The sequence below is a fragment of the Peromyscus californicus genome, unplaced genomic scaffold (assembly GCF_007827085.1).
Source record: "Peromyscus californicus insignis strain IS unplaced genomic scaffold, ASM782708v3 Scaffold_5__1_contigs__length_169319896, whole genome shotgun sequence".
Lineage (NCBI taxonomy): Eukaryota > Metazoa > Chordata > Mammalia > Rodentia > Cricetidae > Peromyscus > Peromyscus californicus.
The window spans coordinates 40,435,868-40,451,891 of record NW_026294573.1 but is presented as its reverse complement, the minus strand read 5'-3'; the positions used below and the strand labels follow the sequence as shown (position 1 = coordinate 40,451,891).

The 16,024-nt window shown below is 38.8% G+C and overlaps 1 protein-coding gene across 8 annotated transcripts in view; it reads left to right on the top strand.

The window, feature by feature from the left end:
• The window catches only part of LOC128096663 (BEN domain-containing protein 5), a 1,178,660-nt gene that overhangs the window by 650,861 nt on the left and 511,775 nt on the right, over positions 1-16,024 (top strand). For all 8 annotated transcript variants that reach the window (XM_052716519.1, XM_052716506.1, XM_052716509.1 and 5 more), the window contains one exon: positions 6,012-6,228. In XM_052716519.1, the coding sequence (XP_052572479.1) occupies positions 6,012-6,228 (217 nt within the window). The remainder of the gene's footprint in view (positions 1-6,011; positions 6,229-16,024) is intronic.

Sequence of the window (16,024 nt, the reverse complement as noted above, 5' to 3'; positions counted from 1 at the left end):
TATGAATTCTGATCAAATGTAAACAAATTCAGGGGAGACAGCAGGTTCTCATAAACAACTGTTAAACTTGGGTGGAAGATTGGAAAGATAGGATGACTGTCTTTAAACTGTGGGCCTTGACTGGATATATTAGCAAATAGTTGGAAATAATGTCATAACCTGGGGCCTATGGCTATAGGCATGGCCTGTATAGGAACACATGATAAACTCAGGTCTCCAGAAGACTCTTACTCAGATCTCTGAGCCAGGGCCTGGAGTGACCATCACTGCATGGAGACCTCAAAACTCTTTCATGGGCTTTCTTCCCAACTGTTAATCCAAGGACTTGGGACTAGCCTCCTCCCTACCCTCCTATTCTTTCATCTTCAATCACATTGCAATTATGGAGCACATACTTTTTCTTGACACCAGTATCCCTGTACTGGTCTGTTATTCCCAGCCTGTTCTTGCATTTTCACCTGTGCCTTCTCTGTTAACCTTTCCGTCACTCACATCTTCTTCTTGAACTCATTCTTGTAGTTAATAATCTCGTTCTTTTAATTTGCTTTTTCCTTCACCTCTCTTGTCTTCATTGGTACCCAATACTTTAATATTTGATAGTAAAACCATCAACTGAGGTCCAACACTCTTGAAGAGGGTATTTATTTTTCATCCTCCTATATTCCATACATAGGAACATCAGGAAATAGCTTTAGTCTTTGTCCCCTGCACATTTTCCAAACTGTTACTTGACTACCTCATCATTAGTTGCTCTAGAATTTCAATACAGAGAGGTTTGGGATAGTGATTTGGTTAGAAGGAGTACATAGGGCCTTATGAAAAGATTATTATTTCATGTTCTTGGGAGTAGGAGGCAAATGTATGTCTTTTGGTGAATCTAAATACAACCCCAGTCATCCTGAATACCACCACTGAATTTTAAATGAAAAGTCAAATTCCTTTTGGCTTGTGTTGTGTATTTTCCATACTGTGCTATTTTTCACCCTTCAGATTCTTATCCATCTTAGATCTCATGACCCCCTATTTCATCCACTTGTTTTCTAATATAAACAAATGTTAGACTATTTAATAATTAAACCTAATAGAATCAAATAGTTGGATAAACATCAGGGCTATATCATCTCTGTTCTTCCAGAAAGAAAAAAAATATCTCACAGACTAAGGTGGTTTGAATGTAATTGGCCTTCATAATCTCATAGAGTGGCACTGTTAGGAGGTGTGGCTTTGTTGGAGTGGGTGTGGCCTTGTTGGAGGAAGTGTGTCACTTTGGAGGCAGGCTTTGAGGTCTCTTGCTCAAGCTTCCCTCAGTGTGACTGTCAGTCGACTTACTGTTGCCTGCAAGATGTAGCACTCTCAGCTCCAGCACCACATCTGCCTGCACACCACCATGTTACTAGTCATGATGATAATGTACCTAACCTCTGAAACTGTAAGTGAGTCACCCCAATTAAGTATGTGTTATAAATATGTTATATATACATTATAAATGTTTTCTTTATAAGAGTTTCCATGGTCATGGCATCTCTTCACAGCAATAAAAACCCAAACTAAGAAATAGATTCACCTCTGACATTAACCAATTAATTGACATTAAACACACACACACACACACACACACACACACACACACACACACACACACACAGTAACCAAACAAGAATGCACAAGAAAACACTACCATGTTAGAACACTGGTCAATTTTCTTTTCCTATTGCTATGATAAAGTACTCTGACAAAAGGAACTTAAAGGAGAAAGGGTTTATTTTAACTCATAGTTCAAAGTCATAGTCCAATGTGGCATGGAAGTTAAGACATCAAGAACTTAAGGTAGCTTTTCACAGTACATCTGCAGTCAAAAGAAGAAAGCAATAAATGCACGCATGCTTTCTCTACTCTTAAACAGTCCAGGATTCCTGGCCTAGAGGATGATGCCACCCACAGTGAGTGGGCATTTTCCATTTTGATTAATGTACTTAAGATAATCCTCCTAGAGATGCCCAGATGCCCAACCCCCAAGGAATTCTGTTAAGTTAGCATTTTAACACTAATCATCAAAATGCTCATAGATCTGTGATTCACAAATTTTCCAGGCTGCCCTGCATCGAGTCAGCACCATTCTTTTTCTTTCTTTCTTTCTTTCTTTCTTTCTTTCTTTCTTTCTTTCTTTCTTTCTTTCTTTCTTTCTTTCTTTCTTTCTTTCTTTTTTTGGAGTTTCATTTACTTTATTCCACAAGTATCATCAGCATTATAAACATTTCTTTTACAATTTCACAGGCATGGGTGTTTTGCCTGCATGTATATCTGCATGCCATGTGTGTACCTGGTACCTGTAAAGAGCAGAATAGAGTGCCAGATTTCCTGGGACTGGAATTACAAATAGTTGTGAGCCTGTGAGCCACCACGTGGGTGCTGAGAATGGAAACTATGTTCTCTGAAAGAGTAGCCAGTGCTGATAAACATTAAGCCATCTGTCAGCACCATTCTTGATGTTCTTGAACTCATCTCCCACACTTTCCTCTTCCTGTCTACACTCTTTGCTCATTGGCTTTTCTACTAAATGCCAACCCATGGGAGGTGAGTCTTATATTCTTCACCCAGTGTCAACATTCTCCAGAAGTATCATTTGTTCATAAAACTCTTCTAGATGAATCTAGATAAACAAGACTTAAAGAGCAATTAATAAAAGAGCAATATCTACCATAAAATGTGTGAATATAACTGCCCCAGAATTGTCAGTGTAAGATAATGGAAAAGGTATAGTTTGATCTGACTTTTGTTTGAGTAAGAAGAAAAGAAATGAGAGGCATTCTCTATAGAGCAACCTGTGAACACTTTGGCTCCCAGAGACATGATAATACAGTAGCTCAATAGAATGGCAGGTATAATCTTGTAGAATTATGACTGGAACATGTTTATTTTTTTTTCTGTGTGTCTCATGGTGTTCTTTACCAGAATATGAGCTTTGTGTTTTAGGGAAACTACTCACACAGCACATTTTGAATCAGTATTTCCCAAAATGCTTTCATGGGAAATAAAACTCATGATTAGTGTAACCCTGAATCTTCAACAGAGAGGCTTCTTTGTACAGTAGACAGAGATGAACACAGCAACTTATAATAGGTCAAAGTGCTGAAAGTAAGTGTCTATGGTGTTCTCAGCCATACATGGGACATCTATATCATACCCCCCCACACGAGACTCAGAGAACATAGCAAAATAGAAGGCAGAAAGATTGTAAGAGCCAGGGCTTGAAAAAAACAGGGTGAAACAGTCTTCTGAACATGACAGGACCATCACACTCCTAAAACTCTAGCAGCTCTTGTTGCCTGCACAAGAGCTGTACAAGATCAGGCCAGTCAGCATTCCGGCATAGAACAGGGAGGATATTGTTAGCCCCACCCCTATCTGAGGAGGTAGCTATTGGTGGTAATGGCTGCTAGGAAAGAATTCATTTTCTTAATGGGTGTAGTTCTGATAGTTTGTCTATGTTCCAGTGGATGCCCCCATACATCTTTGTATATGAGCAATACAAATTGAACTGAATGGGATATTAAAAACAAGGACATAAAGTTGGGAAGAGCTAGGAGGTAGAGGTAGACCCAAGAGGAGTTAAAAGGGCATAAAGGGAGAATATGATCACAATTTGCATATTCACTTGTGAAAAGCTCTAATAGTTAATAAAATATTAAATAAAAATAGTCTTATATACTCCTCTGTAGAAAATAACAGTAATAATTTAGAGTAATGTTGAATATTTTGTTCCCTTCCCTTGAATATTCACAATGGGTATTAATTTACTTTAAAAACTATGACTTAGCCTTAAAATAGAAAACAAATCCTGACTTCACTGAGAAAAGTGTCTACTCATTGATGTCTCTCACATTCCAAACCTTCTTTTTCATTTTTTTCTTTATTTATTTTTTCATTTTACATACCAATCACTGTTTTCCCTCCCTTCCCTTCTCCTGTTCCCCCCCACCTCTCCCCATTCCATCCCCTATTTTCTACTCATAGGGGGTAAGGCCTCCCTTGGGTAGTCAACACAGACTGGCATACCAAGTTGGGGCAGGACTAAGCCCCTCCCCTCTGCATCAAGACTGAGTAAGGCTTCCCACCATGGGGAATGGGCTCTAAAAAGCCAGTTCATGTGCCTGGGATAGGTCCTGGTCCCATTGACAGGGGCCCCACAAACAGATCAAGTCACATAACTTTCATCCACATTCAGAAGGCCTAGTTTCGTCCTATGCAGGCTCCCTAGCTGTTAGTCTAGAGTCTGTGAGACCCCAGTAGCTCAAGTCAGCTGTCTCTGTGGTTTTTCCCATCATGATCTTGACCCCCCACCCCCTTGCTCCTATACTCCCTCTTCCCTCTTTTCAACTTAGCTCCAGGAGCTCAGCCAAGTGCTTGGCTGTGGGTCTCTGTATCTGCTATCATTCACTGGATGTAGGTTCTATAATGATAATTAGGGTAGTCACCAATCTGAATACAGGGCAAGGCTAGTTCAGGCACCCTCTCCAACATTGATAGGAGTCTTAGTTGAGGACATCCTTATGGGTTCCTGGGGATTTCCCTAGCACCAGGTTTCTCTCTAACCCAATACTGGCTCACTCTACCAAGATATCTCTTTCATTGCTCTCCCTCTCCATCCCTCCCCAAACTCAGCCATTTTGATCCCTCATGTTCCCACCCCACATCTCCTCCCCTTTACTCCCTCCTCCAAGCTTACCCAGGAGATGTTAACCCTTTCCCCTTCCTGGGATGATCCACACATGACCCTCTTAGGGTCCTCCTCTTTACCTAGCTTCTCTGGGGTTGTGGATTGTACCCTGGTTATTCTTTGCTTTGCATCTAATATCCACTTATGAGTGAGTACATACCATGTTTGTCCTTCTTGGTCTGGGTTACCTTAGTGAGGATGATTTTTTTTTTCTGGTTCTATCCATTTGTCTATAAATTTCATGATGTCATTGTTTTTTACCACTGCATAATACTCCATTTTTAAAATGTACCACATTTTCTTTATCCATTCTTTGGTTGAGGGGCAACTAGGTTGTTTCCACGTTCTGGGTATTATAAATAATGCTGCTGTGAATGTAGTTAAGCAAGTGTCTTTGTGGTATGATCGAGCATCTTTTGAGTATATGCCCAAGAGTGATATTGCTGGGTCTTGAGGTAAGTTGATAACCAATTTTCTGAGATACTGCCATACTGATTTCCAGCGTGGCTGTACAATATTACCACCTGTCTTAGTTACTTTTCAATTGCTGTGACAAAAACGCCATGACCAAAGCAACTTTAAAAAAAAAAGTGTTTAATTTGGGATCAGAGTTCCAGATGGTTAGAGTGCATGGTCATCACTTTAGGGACCATCACAATAGGCAGGCAGGCATGGAGCTGAAGCAGGAGCTGGGAGCTTACACCTCCATCTGCAAGTACAAAGCAGAAAGAGAATTAACTAAGAAGGGCATGGGCTTTTGAAACCTCAAATCCCACCCCCAGTGACACACCTTCTCCCAAAACACCACACCTCCTACTCTTTCCCGAAGAGTTCCACCAACTAGGGACCAAGCATTTAAATATGAGTCTGTGGGGCCCATTCTTATTCAAACCACCACACCATCTGTAACTATGCTGTCTATTTTTAAGTTCATTGGCTGTTTTCCTAGTAGAAGATGCACTTCATGAAGACCAAGACCTTGTTTGTCATATTTACTATTATATTCCCAAATCTTAACACAATGCCTAGGCATGTAATAAATGCTCCAAATAGGGATGAACAGATGTTCAAAATTTGCTTGTCTTTGTTAACTTTATACTTTCCAAATGATTGAGAAAGCATAGAACCAGTCTTTGACAAAGTGATGCTTTTTTTTACCATGTATTTTTGACCACATGGAGTTTCATCATTCTCCTGTTGCCCTGACACTGTTATTCTTGACATTTTTCTAGGCATTCATTCCTGTTTGTTACCTTTTGAGTAATGAACTATTGGTTTTGTTTGTATCTTCTAGGCAAAGACTGCCACCTAAAAATGTTTACTACTATCGCTGCCCCGACCACAGGAAGAATTATGTGATGTCCTTTGCATTCTGTTTTGACCGAGAAGATGATATTTACCAGTTTGCTTACTGCTACCCATATACATATACTCGCTTCCAGCATTACCTCGACAGCCTACAAAAAAGAAACATGGATTACTTCTTCCGGGAACAGCTTGGACAGAGTGTGGTAAGGCCAGCATCATGCTTGGGCTCCCCAGTTTGAAAAATGGGAACTTGGCAATGAAGTTTTATAGACTACAAATGATGAAAATTAGAGTTCTATAGAACTATCTATAGACTATGTGCTCTGGCAAATTTTAAAATAGTAAATAGAAATAAGCTTAAATAATTATTATACTTAGCAATAATCATGTAATGATTATTTGGGGTATTGTTTGTGAAAGTGTGATTCATTGCTCCTAGGGTACCAGACAGTAAGAGAATATGATTTGAGACAGATGGTTGTCATTATGAAGGGAACTGGAAGAACTATCTTTAAAGAGTTCTAGAGAACCCTAAAGTCACTGAAAGAAAAGAAGGTGTCTGCTAGGTGCTTCAAAGGTCATGAAAGCATTTCATGGTGGCAATTCTCTGAATTTGTTTCTTAGTAAAACCAGCTTACCTTGAGTCTAGGTTAGCAACTGCTGTGCTACTGACTGGATGTGCTTATTATCTCTGCCTTCATTCACTTCCCAATCTTACTTTCACTCTTCGGGTTTAGTTTCCTGGTCTAGAGATTGTAATCTTCCATTCCATATTCATTGTTAGCTGCGAATGTGAAAAAAAAATTCAAACTAGGTGGTATAAACCAAAAATTATTGTCTTGTAATTTTAGAGGTTAAAAGTCCAAAGTAGGTCTCACTAGTCTGAAGAGATAGTATTAACAGATCTGTGTTCCAGTCAAGGCTACAGAGACTACATGGATCTGCCCTATTCATCACCAAGAAGCTGCTTGCATTCCTTGGTTCGTGATTCTCCTTCCTTCTGAAGCCAGCAATGGCTGGCTGAGTCTCACTGATTCTCATTCACCTGTCTCATTCTTTCACTTGTAAGGCTCTTTATGATTGAAGAGAGTTCACCAAAGTAATCTCTCCAATAGTCTTGAGATACTTAATCTTACCTGTACAGGGCCATTACCATGAAAAGCAACATATTCCCAACTTCTGTGAGCTAGGATGTGGACATCTCAGGAGGGCATTGCATTGTTTTCTCTTTTTGTCTTTCTCTCTCTTTTTCTCCTACAAAAGTCAGAAGTGGAAGGTTTTTTTTTTTTTTTTGTCCATTAAATAAATACACAGGATTCCTTCAATGTGTTGATTTGTAAAAAAGGAACAAGCGAATAATGATTTGGCTTTATGGTTCATTCTGTAAGTCTGTATTGTGCCCTAAAGCAGACATACTGAACAGTGGCCAGAGATTCCAAGTAAATACACTAATGCATTTGTGGTCTGGAAGACAATACTAGGGCTTCTGGCATGTCATGGTGGTGAAATGGATTTTGTTTAGTGCCTTTGGGTTTCACCTGTAAATCCCACTTCTTACTATTTCTTAAAAGAGAGAGAAATAAGGAAGATGCATATGCCACAAATGCTTGCAACCCAAATTTTATCATGATAATATTCTTGTACTCTGAGCTTCTCTATTCTCTAAGTTATTTTGCTAAGTATCTTCCCTTTGCTCTAACATCCTTCCCAACAGTGCTTCTGGTGGATTCCATTTGTATCTGGAACCTGTGTTTTGAACTAAAAACTGGGGCACATGGTGTATCAGTCAGCATGCTAACAGGAAGCAAATGGTAAGGTAGGCTTAAATTAGGATATTTCAAGGAAGACTATTTAAAAGCTATAAACAATATATATGGAAATCATGAGATACAGTGAAGTTTTCTAGGGCCAATAACAAGTCAAGTGGTATGAAATTAGGAAATGGTTTTCTGAACCAAACCATAGAGTCAGGGAACCACTTGGAGTTGGAGAAGTGATTTATATAATACATACAGTTAGCCTGAGAAGCCATCTCAGGAAACAAACTGAGACAATAAACACAACCATAGATTTCTTAGTTGCAAGAAAATGTTTTAGAAATGCCATCTTAAGTGAGTTTGTGAGAGCTTTATAAAATGTACTTACACAAACTTGTAGTGGGTAGCCATTCCAACCTTGATCTGGAAGTTCCAAACCCCATTGAGGCTTCAGTAACTGTCATGCCTACAAGGCGGGGCCAAGAGAGGACCACTGAAGACCCGAGATCCGGATGCGCTGGCTCTCTTGGTTCCTGGACCCTGGACGCTGGAGGTAGACCGAGCAGAGTTCTCAAGAGAACACCGCTGGACTGCGCCATGCCTTTTCTAGACCCTGCAACCTACCTATCCCTTCATTTGTAAGTTACGCCACTAAATAAACCTCCCTTTTAACTATGTGGAGTGGCCTTAATTTAAAACAGGTATGCTATTATTAGGTGATATAATCTTTTGGGACCACTAGTGACTATGTGTCTGCCATTAATTAAAGTGTTGTATGTATCATGACTGTATGTAGTCTTCATTCTCCTACCTCTTATCTGGAATCCTACTAAGACTCCTTATTAGGCAACCCAACCATAAGGCAATAGAGCCCATTGGTGTGTCCCATACAAATCACCCTTCCAGGGAACAAACAAGGGTGAAGAAGGGGAGAGAATGAATGTAGAGTAAAAAGAGCATATTAGACACACCTAATTCTATCAGTGATGTATCACCAGAGCCTGGGATTATTTGAAATGAGATTGTTAGAGAAAGTCTAATATAAATGCTTATTAGATATATGAATTGGTAGATAATTTAAGAAAATTAAACTTCCCTAATATTTATGCATTTAAGAAGAGAATGCATTTATTTCTTGAATTTGTCCACCAAAACCCTCTCATAGATTTATGTCAGAAAAGATAGTTGCACACTTGCTGGCTATTGAGTGAATGATTGCATTAATGAAAGAATGAATTAAGATACATGTTTAAGGGTATTATGAAGAACTGTAAGCAGCAGTTCTTATCTCCATTGACAGGAAGGACAATAAGACAAGTTTCTAATAATAGATATTTAAATAATAGCAAAAATAACATCTTAAATGAGATAGAAGTCAATTTTTTTTCTCTTTTATTTTTATTTTATACAATATATTTTGATCATTAGAAATTTACTTCTTTTCTATGTAGGTCTGGAGGTTAGCAGTCTACAGCAAATGCTATATCTCTCCTGAAAGCCTGAGGGAGTCATATTCTTTCAGCTTTCTTTCCCTGTCATCCATGGGAGGTGACCTTCAACCTCATTATCTGATAGGAAATTCCACATTTCATCTGTGTTCTAGAAATAAGAATAAAGGGAGTGGGTGAAAGAAAAAAAGCAGCTATATGGCGTGTCATTCAGTTGAATTACTAAACATATTTATGTAAAATAGGGGTTTGAAATGAAGTCTTTTTTTGAGTGGCCAAGTTCTGTCTAAAAATTGGTAGTCATATAGTTATGAAGGATAATTGATATTGAGGGACAGCTAAAGTCTCTGCCACAGGAAGCCTCAGTTCTGCTTCCACCTCTAACATCTTACTGCTTGTATGTTATGTCCCCTTTCATAGGGTGATTTTTCATTCTTATTATAAAGTGAAAAAAATGACTTGAAAAACTGAATGAGGTTTAGATGTGATAAGAGGCATGGTAGAGACATATGACAAGGTTGTAGAAGCCTCAGTATGTTTTCAGAAGTAAATGTATTCTATACCAGAGAAAATATGCCCAAATATATTTTAAACCATAAAATTAAAGATATGAATTATTTAAAGAGATAGTGTTCAAAATAAACAGCATGCAGAAGATGAGCTTTAGCCTGCATATTAAGAGATGAGTAACATTGCTGAATACAAAGTTTAGAATAAGGTTACCCAGAAAACAGAGGGCCAGAGTCATTGCATGATGATATTTAGTTAGACATCTGCCTTGATTGAGTTAAGGAGTTCCTGGAAGATTAAGACAGACATGAAGATCGGGGTCAACTTCGTGGAAAACCTTCACTGTCATGTTGGCTATATTCTATTTTCAGACGTTAGATCTTTGTCTTTATATGAACAATCCTGTTTATTTCTCATAGTAGCTCATGTAGTAGGAATAATTTCCCCAGGGATTAAATAAGGCTAACAAGGCAAGTTTACATGTATGAGGGCCAAGATTTAAACTAATCCTTTAATTCTAATACTCTTTGCTGCCCCTCTGATAGGCACATTGAGACTCATATTTAGAAAGTAAATATGATGAATGTTCATGCTCCACCTGAGCCAGATGAAACTGGTTGGGGAACTCTGTGGATCAATTCAATCCCCTTACATTGAGTCTCAAAGCAGATGCTCAAGGTTTTGGGGCTTTTAGACATACTTTTGCAGGCAGAGCATTCTCTTGGTTTGGGTTGCAGGGTATTTGATATGACTTGTGTCTGAGGCGCCACCATAATTAGTTAATCCCTATCCCAATTTGGAGGGAGGATAATTACAAGTGGGAAAGCTTAATATGCCAACACAGAGTCTGAGAGCACAGGCAAGAGATACTTGCATTTTAGTGCCAGAACTACTTCTCATAGTGGCCATAGCTGCCACCAGTGCTGCATAGGCATTGCAAAGGACATTTTACTTTGTTACTCATCAGTAGTGTGTAGCTAGAGTTTTCCTGCCTGGCCCACAATCAGGACAAATCTCTCTCACCTGCCAGTCCCACAGTCGCTCAAACCCGACCAAGTAAACAAGGAGACTTATATTGGTTACAAACTGTATGGCCGTGGCAGGCTTCTTGCTAACTGTTCTTACAGCTTAAATTAATCCATTTCCATTAATCTATACCTTGCCACGTGGCTCGTGGCTTACCAGCATCTTCACATGCTGTTTCTCATCATGGCGGCTGGCAGTGTCTCTCTGACTCAGCCTTCCACTTCCCAGCTTTATTCTCCTCCTTGTCCCGCCTACAATTCCTGCCTAGCCAATGGCCAATCAGTGTTTTATTTATTGACAAATCAGCAACACACTTGCCATACAGAACATCCCACAGCAGTAGTGCCTGGTAATTCAACCACGAAAAACACGCTTGAACATAAAGATATCCTGGCAAAGTTCTTTTTGTGGCTATCTTAATCATATATTGTCATTATTCATATAAAATTACATATAAAGCCTACCTATTGTAAAGGTATAGTCATAGGATTTTGAGCAAATTTGGAGAGTTGGATAAATATTACACTATAGTATTAGAACATTTCTATTGCCTCATAAAGATTCCTTGATAGTCTCCACTCTTAGCCAAAGTAGCAAAGCTAGCCAGTTTACAACTACTATTAAGTAAGCACCATTGCTGAAAATATGTTATAGGGAATATCTTTTTTCATATGCTTATTTCTTGTCAGTATATCTGCTTTGTTGAGACATCAGTTAAACCTTGGCTAATTTTTTTGGGGAGGGTGTTTGATTTTTAAGACAAGATCTCCCACTATAGCCTAGGTTGTCCTCCAATTCATTATGTAGCCCAAGTTAGCTGTCCTAGGATTCTCAATCATTTTGCCTTAGCCCCTATATATTGGGGTTACAGGTGAGAATCTTCATGCCCAATTGGTTCAGTTTTGAACAGGCAAGGGACTCACCAAGATTCACATGACTGGATAATGTAAATCCAGAATGAACTGCCTGTTGGATCTCCAGTCCCTCTGACTCTGGGACCTTGAGAGCATCCACAGCATTGTTTGTCCTATTAGTTGTTGGCCCTGGCCAGATCTTAGGATCATAGCCTTGGATTCTGTAGTCTAAGCTCTTTCCTGATTTTGTGGGTTTGCCAGACATCTAACCAGAATATCTCAGCCTTCCAATTTTGTCCTAAGGTGGCCTAAAGCCCTTCTCTATGCTGAAAATAACGTCAAGGATATCTAAGAAGACCTTTCTTCCTACTGATGCAGACCACCAGTCTGCCTACATTTTCCAATCCAATGGGATAGCACTTCTGCTATGACTCATATATCAATAATGTGGTTTAATGGATCAAGGTTTACTTAAATTGTACTAGATTTTTAGTACCTGTTGCACTGTATTATTTTACCCTGTATCCTTAGACAATTTCATAAATATCTTTGATCTGTAGTCACTCATTTATATTATAGAATCATTTATGCTCATTGGGAAAATTAAATTAATAATTAACAAAGAGCCTAGCACAATGCTAGCACTCAATAAATGCAGAAAGGATTGATAACATATACAAGTGTATGTTTCTCAGAATTATGTTTTAAATATGTATTCAATAGGTTTTCCCATTTAGACTTGCTTATTTTTCAAGAGAAGTAAGCTCCTACAGCAGTAGAAACTGAAAAGAAAGGTAGAGATCAAGAAAGGCATCCTACAAACTTTTTGTCATTCTTTTTTTTTAATTTAAGAAATTGTTTTATTCATTTTACATACCCACTGCAGATTGCCCTCTCATTCCTCCTCCTTCTCCTGCCAGCCTTCCTCCTCCATGCACCCCCCCATCCTCTCCTCCAAAAGGGTAAGGCCTCCCTTGGGGAGTCAGCAAAGCCTGGTACTTTCAGTTGAGGCAGGACCAAGCCCCTCCCTGCTGCATAAGGCTGAGCAAAGGGTCCCACCATAGGTCATGGGCTCTAGAAAGCCAGCTCATGCACCAGGGATAGATCCTGAGTAAACTGGGGACAAGGGGGGCAATAGAGGGGATGGGAATGGAAGATTAGAACATGAGGGAATGAGATGGTTGAGCTGAAGGAGGGACAGAGTGGGAGAGCAATGAAAGACATATCATGATAGAGGGAGACATTATGGGGTTAGGGAGAAACCTGGTGCTAGGGAAATTACTGGGAATCCACAAGGACGATTCCAGATTAGACTACTAACAATAGTGGAAAGGGTGCCTGAACTGGTCTACCCTGGTAATCAGATTGGTGAATACCCTAACTGTCATCATAGAGCCTTTATCCAGTAACTGATGGAAGCAGATGCAGAGAGATCCACAGCCAAGCACTAGGCCAAGCTCTGGAAGTCCAGTCAAAGAGAGAGAAGAGGGATTATATGAGCAAGGAGGGTCAGGATCATGATGGGGAAATCTACAAAGACAACTGATCCAAGCTAGTAGGAACTCACGAACTTTAGACTGGCAGCTGTAGAACCTATATAGGACCTGACTAGGCCCTCTGCATATGGGAGACAGTTGTGTAACTGGGTCTGTTTGAGGGGCCCCTGGCAGTGGCATCCTACAATTTAACAAGGCATGAGCACTAACTCTCCTATTTATCACTAGCTGATGGAAGTCCTGAATTTGAGTCACCCAACTAACTAAAGAGGACCAAATAGACAACAATTTATATATCCTTTACAAAGGGAAACTGCTGTACTCAGATTCCTTGTTTGCCTTTGCTAATAAGTATCATTTCAGAAACTGGAACATATGCCTCCTTACCCCGTTTGTCTCAGTTCAGATTAATTTATTAAACGCTAGACTATCTCTTTCTAAATGATTTACTCCATCTTCCAATGCCATTGCATTTTTCAGCTTATTTACCATAATATGATATTAAAACATAATTGTTTTGTTAACAAGAGAATAGAGGCTTCCAATGCCTTTCATACATTAAAGTGGTTAATAACAAAATGTTAATATGCACCACAACCATTGAATCAGTCTCCTGATTTTCATTCAGCAATATTCATACATATTTAAAAGTTTCCTTTGTCTAATTAGGTCAGAAGAATATTACCCAGTCTTGATATTGTTTGTCCAAGCTGCCATTCCATAAAAGGGTGTCAGGGAGACAGATGGCTGAGAGTTTTCAGCGCTCTCTCCCGTTCATGATCCCTATAATACAGACAGCAGAAGTCATTAAGTTTAGACTCAAAAAAAAGTGAAAGATGAAGCTTCTAGCAGCAACTTTCTTTTCTAGCTGAAAAAGCCAAGAACTAAGGGCATAGGTATGTGAATCCAATGGTTGATGATTGGGTCTCTCCTGTTCTACAATGAAACAAAGAGACACATTTTAGTCATGCAGTAAATCCTTTTCTTTTATATTACTATGATGAAATATCATAGTCTAGGTGACTCATAAAATATAGAAATTAGTTTTGTGCCATTATAGAGAATGAAAGTCTGAGAGTAGGATGCCACCATGACTGAGTTCTATTAAAAACCTACTTTAGGATTATAAACTGCTTATTTCTTTTCTTTTTAAATGGAGTTTAGGTTAACTTCCTTGTTTAAACTTGTCTTCTAAGAACAAGAGCCAGAAGTTGTACTTAGTTCTGTCTGATGTTCATTCTGTCTGAGCCACCCAAGTACCTTCTTGAACTATCTGTTGGTTGTTGTGGGAAGTTTGGAAGATCATGTTGTGGGGAGACTTATCCTCATGGGTCAGCAGGGTGAGGTGATGTTGCCGCTAGGGCTCTGTTTAGTTTCTTCTATGATCTGCTTTAGGACCTAACCTGCCTTCATCTCTCTGTTCACAATGTTACTCTATTGGACATCTTGTCATTAGCTGAGTTAAAAAGTGTGATTCAGACTTTTTATCTATTCTTTTATGCCTTTGTTTCACAAAACAAGGCTGTAGGCCATACTCTATTTCAGAATTTTCTCTTAGCCCTTATAGCTACAGAACTGGATAAAGTAGTAACTGATGATGATATAAGAAAATGCATGACAGTTCTCCAGGTCCTCTTGGAGTTAGTCTTTATTATGGGCTCCTGTTACTCCTCAGTTGTCTCTATGTAGGTAAAGCTTATCTGTCTACCCTTTCCTCTGGCCCTTGCTTAGCTCTAGGAAGTTTTCCTCTTCTAGGAAGCCACTTCTGTGCAGTCTGAGGAGTTGAATGTGGTCAGAAGAATGATGGGTATGTTTTATTTACTGAGCTCTCCCTCAACATGAAAGCTAGACTTTCGCTTACCCTAGCACTATTCTACCCAGGGATAATCTGTTTTTTCTGATCTTCCCTCCCAAAACATATATGGTCTAGCTTAGACAGATGACTTAGACATGCTGAGAGTGCTACCAAGATGACTACTACTTTGAAATGGAGACAGTGACTGATGTTGTATGGAATCTATTGCACACTAAGAACTGATGAATCTGTGAAAACATGTCTGCATTTTATTTGAAGACTCAAAATGTCATACCCAAAAAAAAAAGTCATACCCAGTAAAAAGGCATTTTATTGGTGTAATTAGTAATTATAATGTTGACAACAGCAAGCATAATCATATCAATAACTATACAATTCCCAGTATGGAGGTTTTAGGATCAGGTTGATCAACATTTGAATTCCACCTGTACTGTTACCATAGTACACAGACCATTCATTGTCAAACTTAGCAAATTACTGCACACTACTTTGTCTGTTTCATCATCTGGGCTTAGGGAAATAAACCTTCCCTTTCAGAACATGTTTCAGAGTAATATAAATCAAGAGTATCATCCTTTGAGCATATTTGTGCATCATACATAGCACTAGCTAAGCTGATGATATGTATTATCTGATAGAAATGTCATAACAACCTTTGAAGTCCATAGTGTTACTCTGTCTATCTTAAAGATTTGGAAACAGAAGTATAGACAAATTAAACAACTTATCTAAAAAGTACACAGCTAATTAGTGAGAGTGATTGTATTTTGGATCCAAACCTAAACAATTTATCTCAAAAACCTGTGATTATAAAAACAAAATGTAAAAATTAATTCCTTTATTTCCTGCCAAACAATATATTCTCAACGGATATCTATAACTTAGCAATATATTTTATTTCTAAAGATTCATATAAATGCTAAGTATTGGCTTTCTGTTGCCTCTTATTTCATCACTTAGTAAGAAATACCTTTAAAAAAGCTGTTTCTCAGAAGAGACCACAAGAGTTAGTGTTTATCTAGTTAACTTCATCAAGGTTGACCATGGGATTTGACAATCTTGGCTCCACTGATTTATTTTAGGGGACTTAAA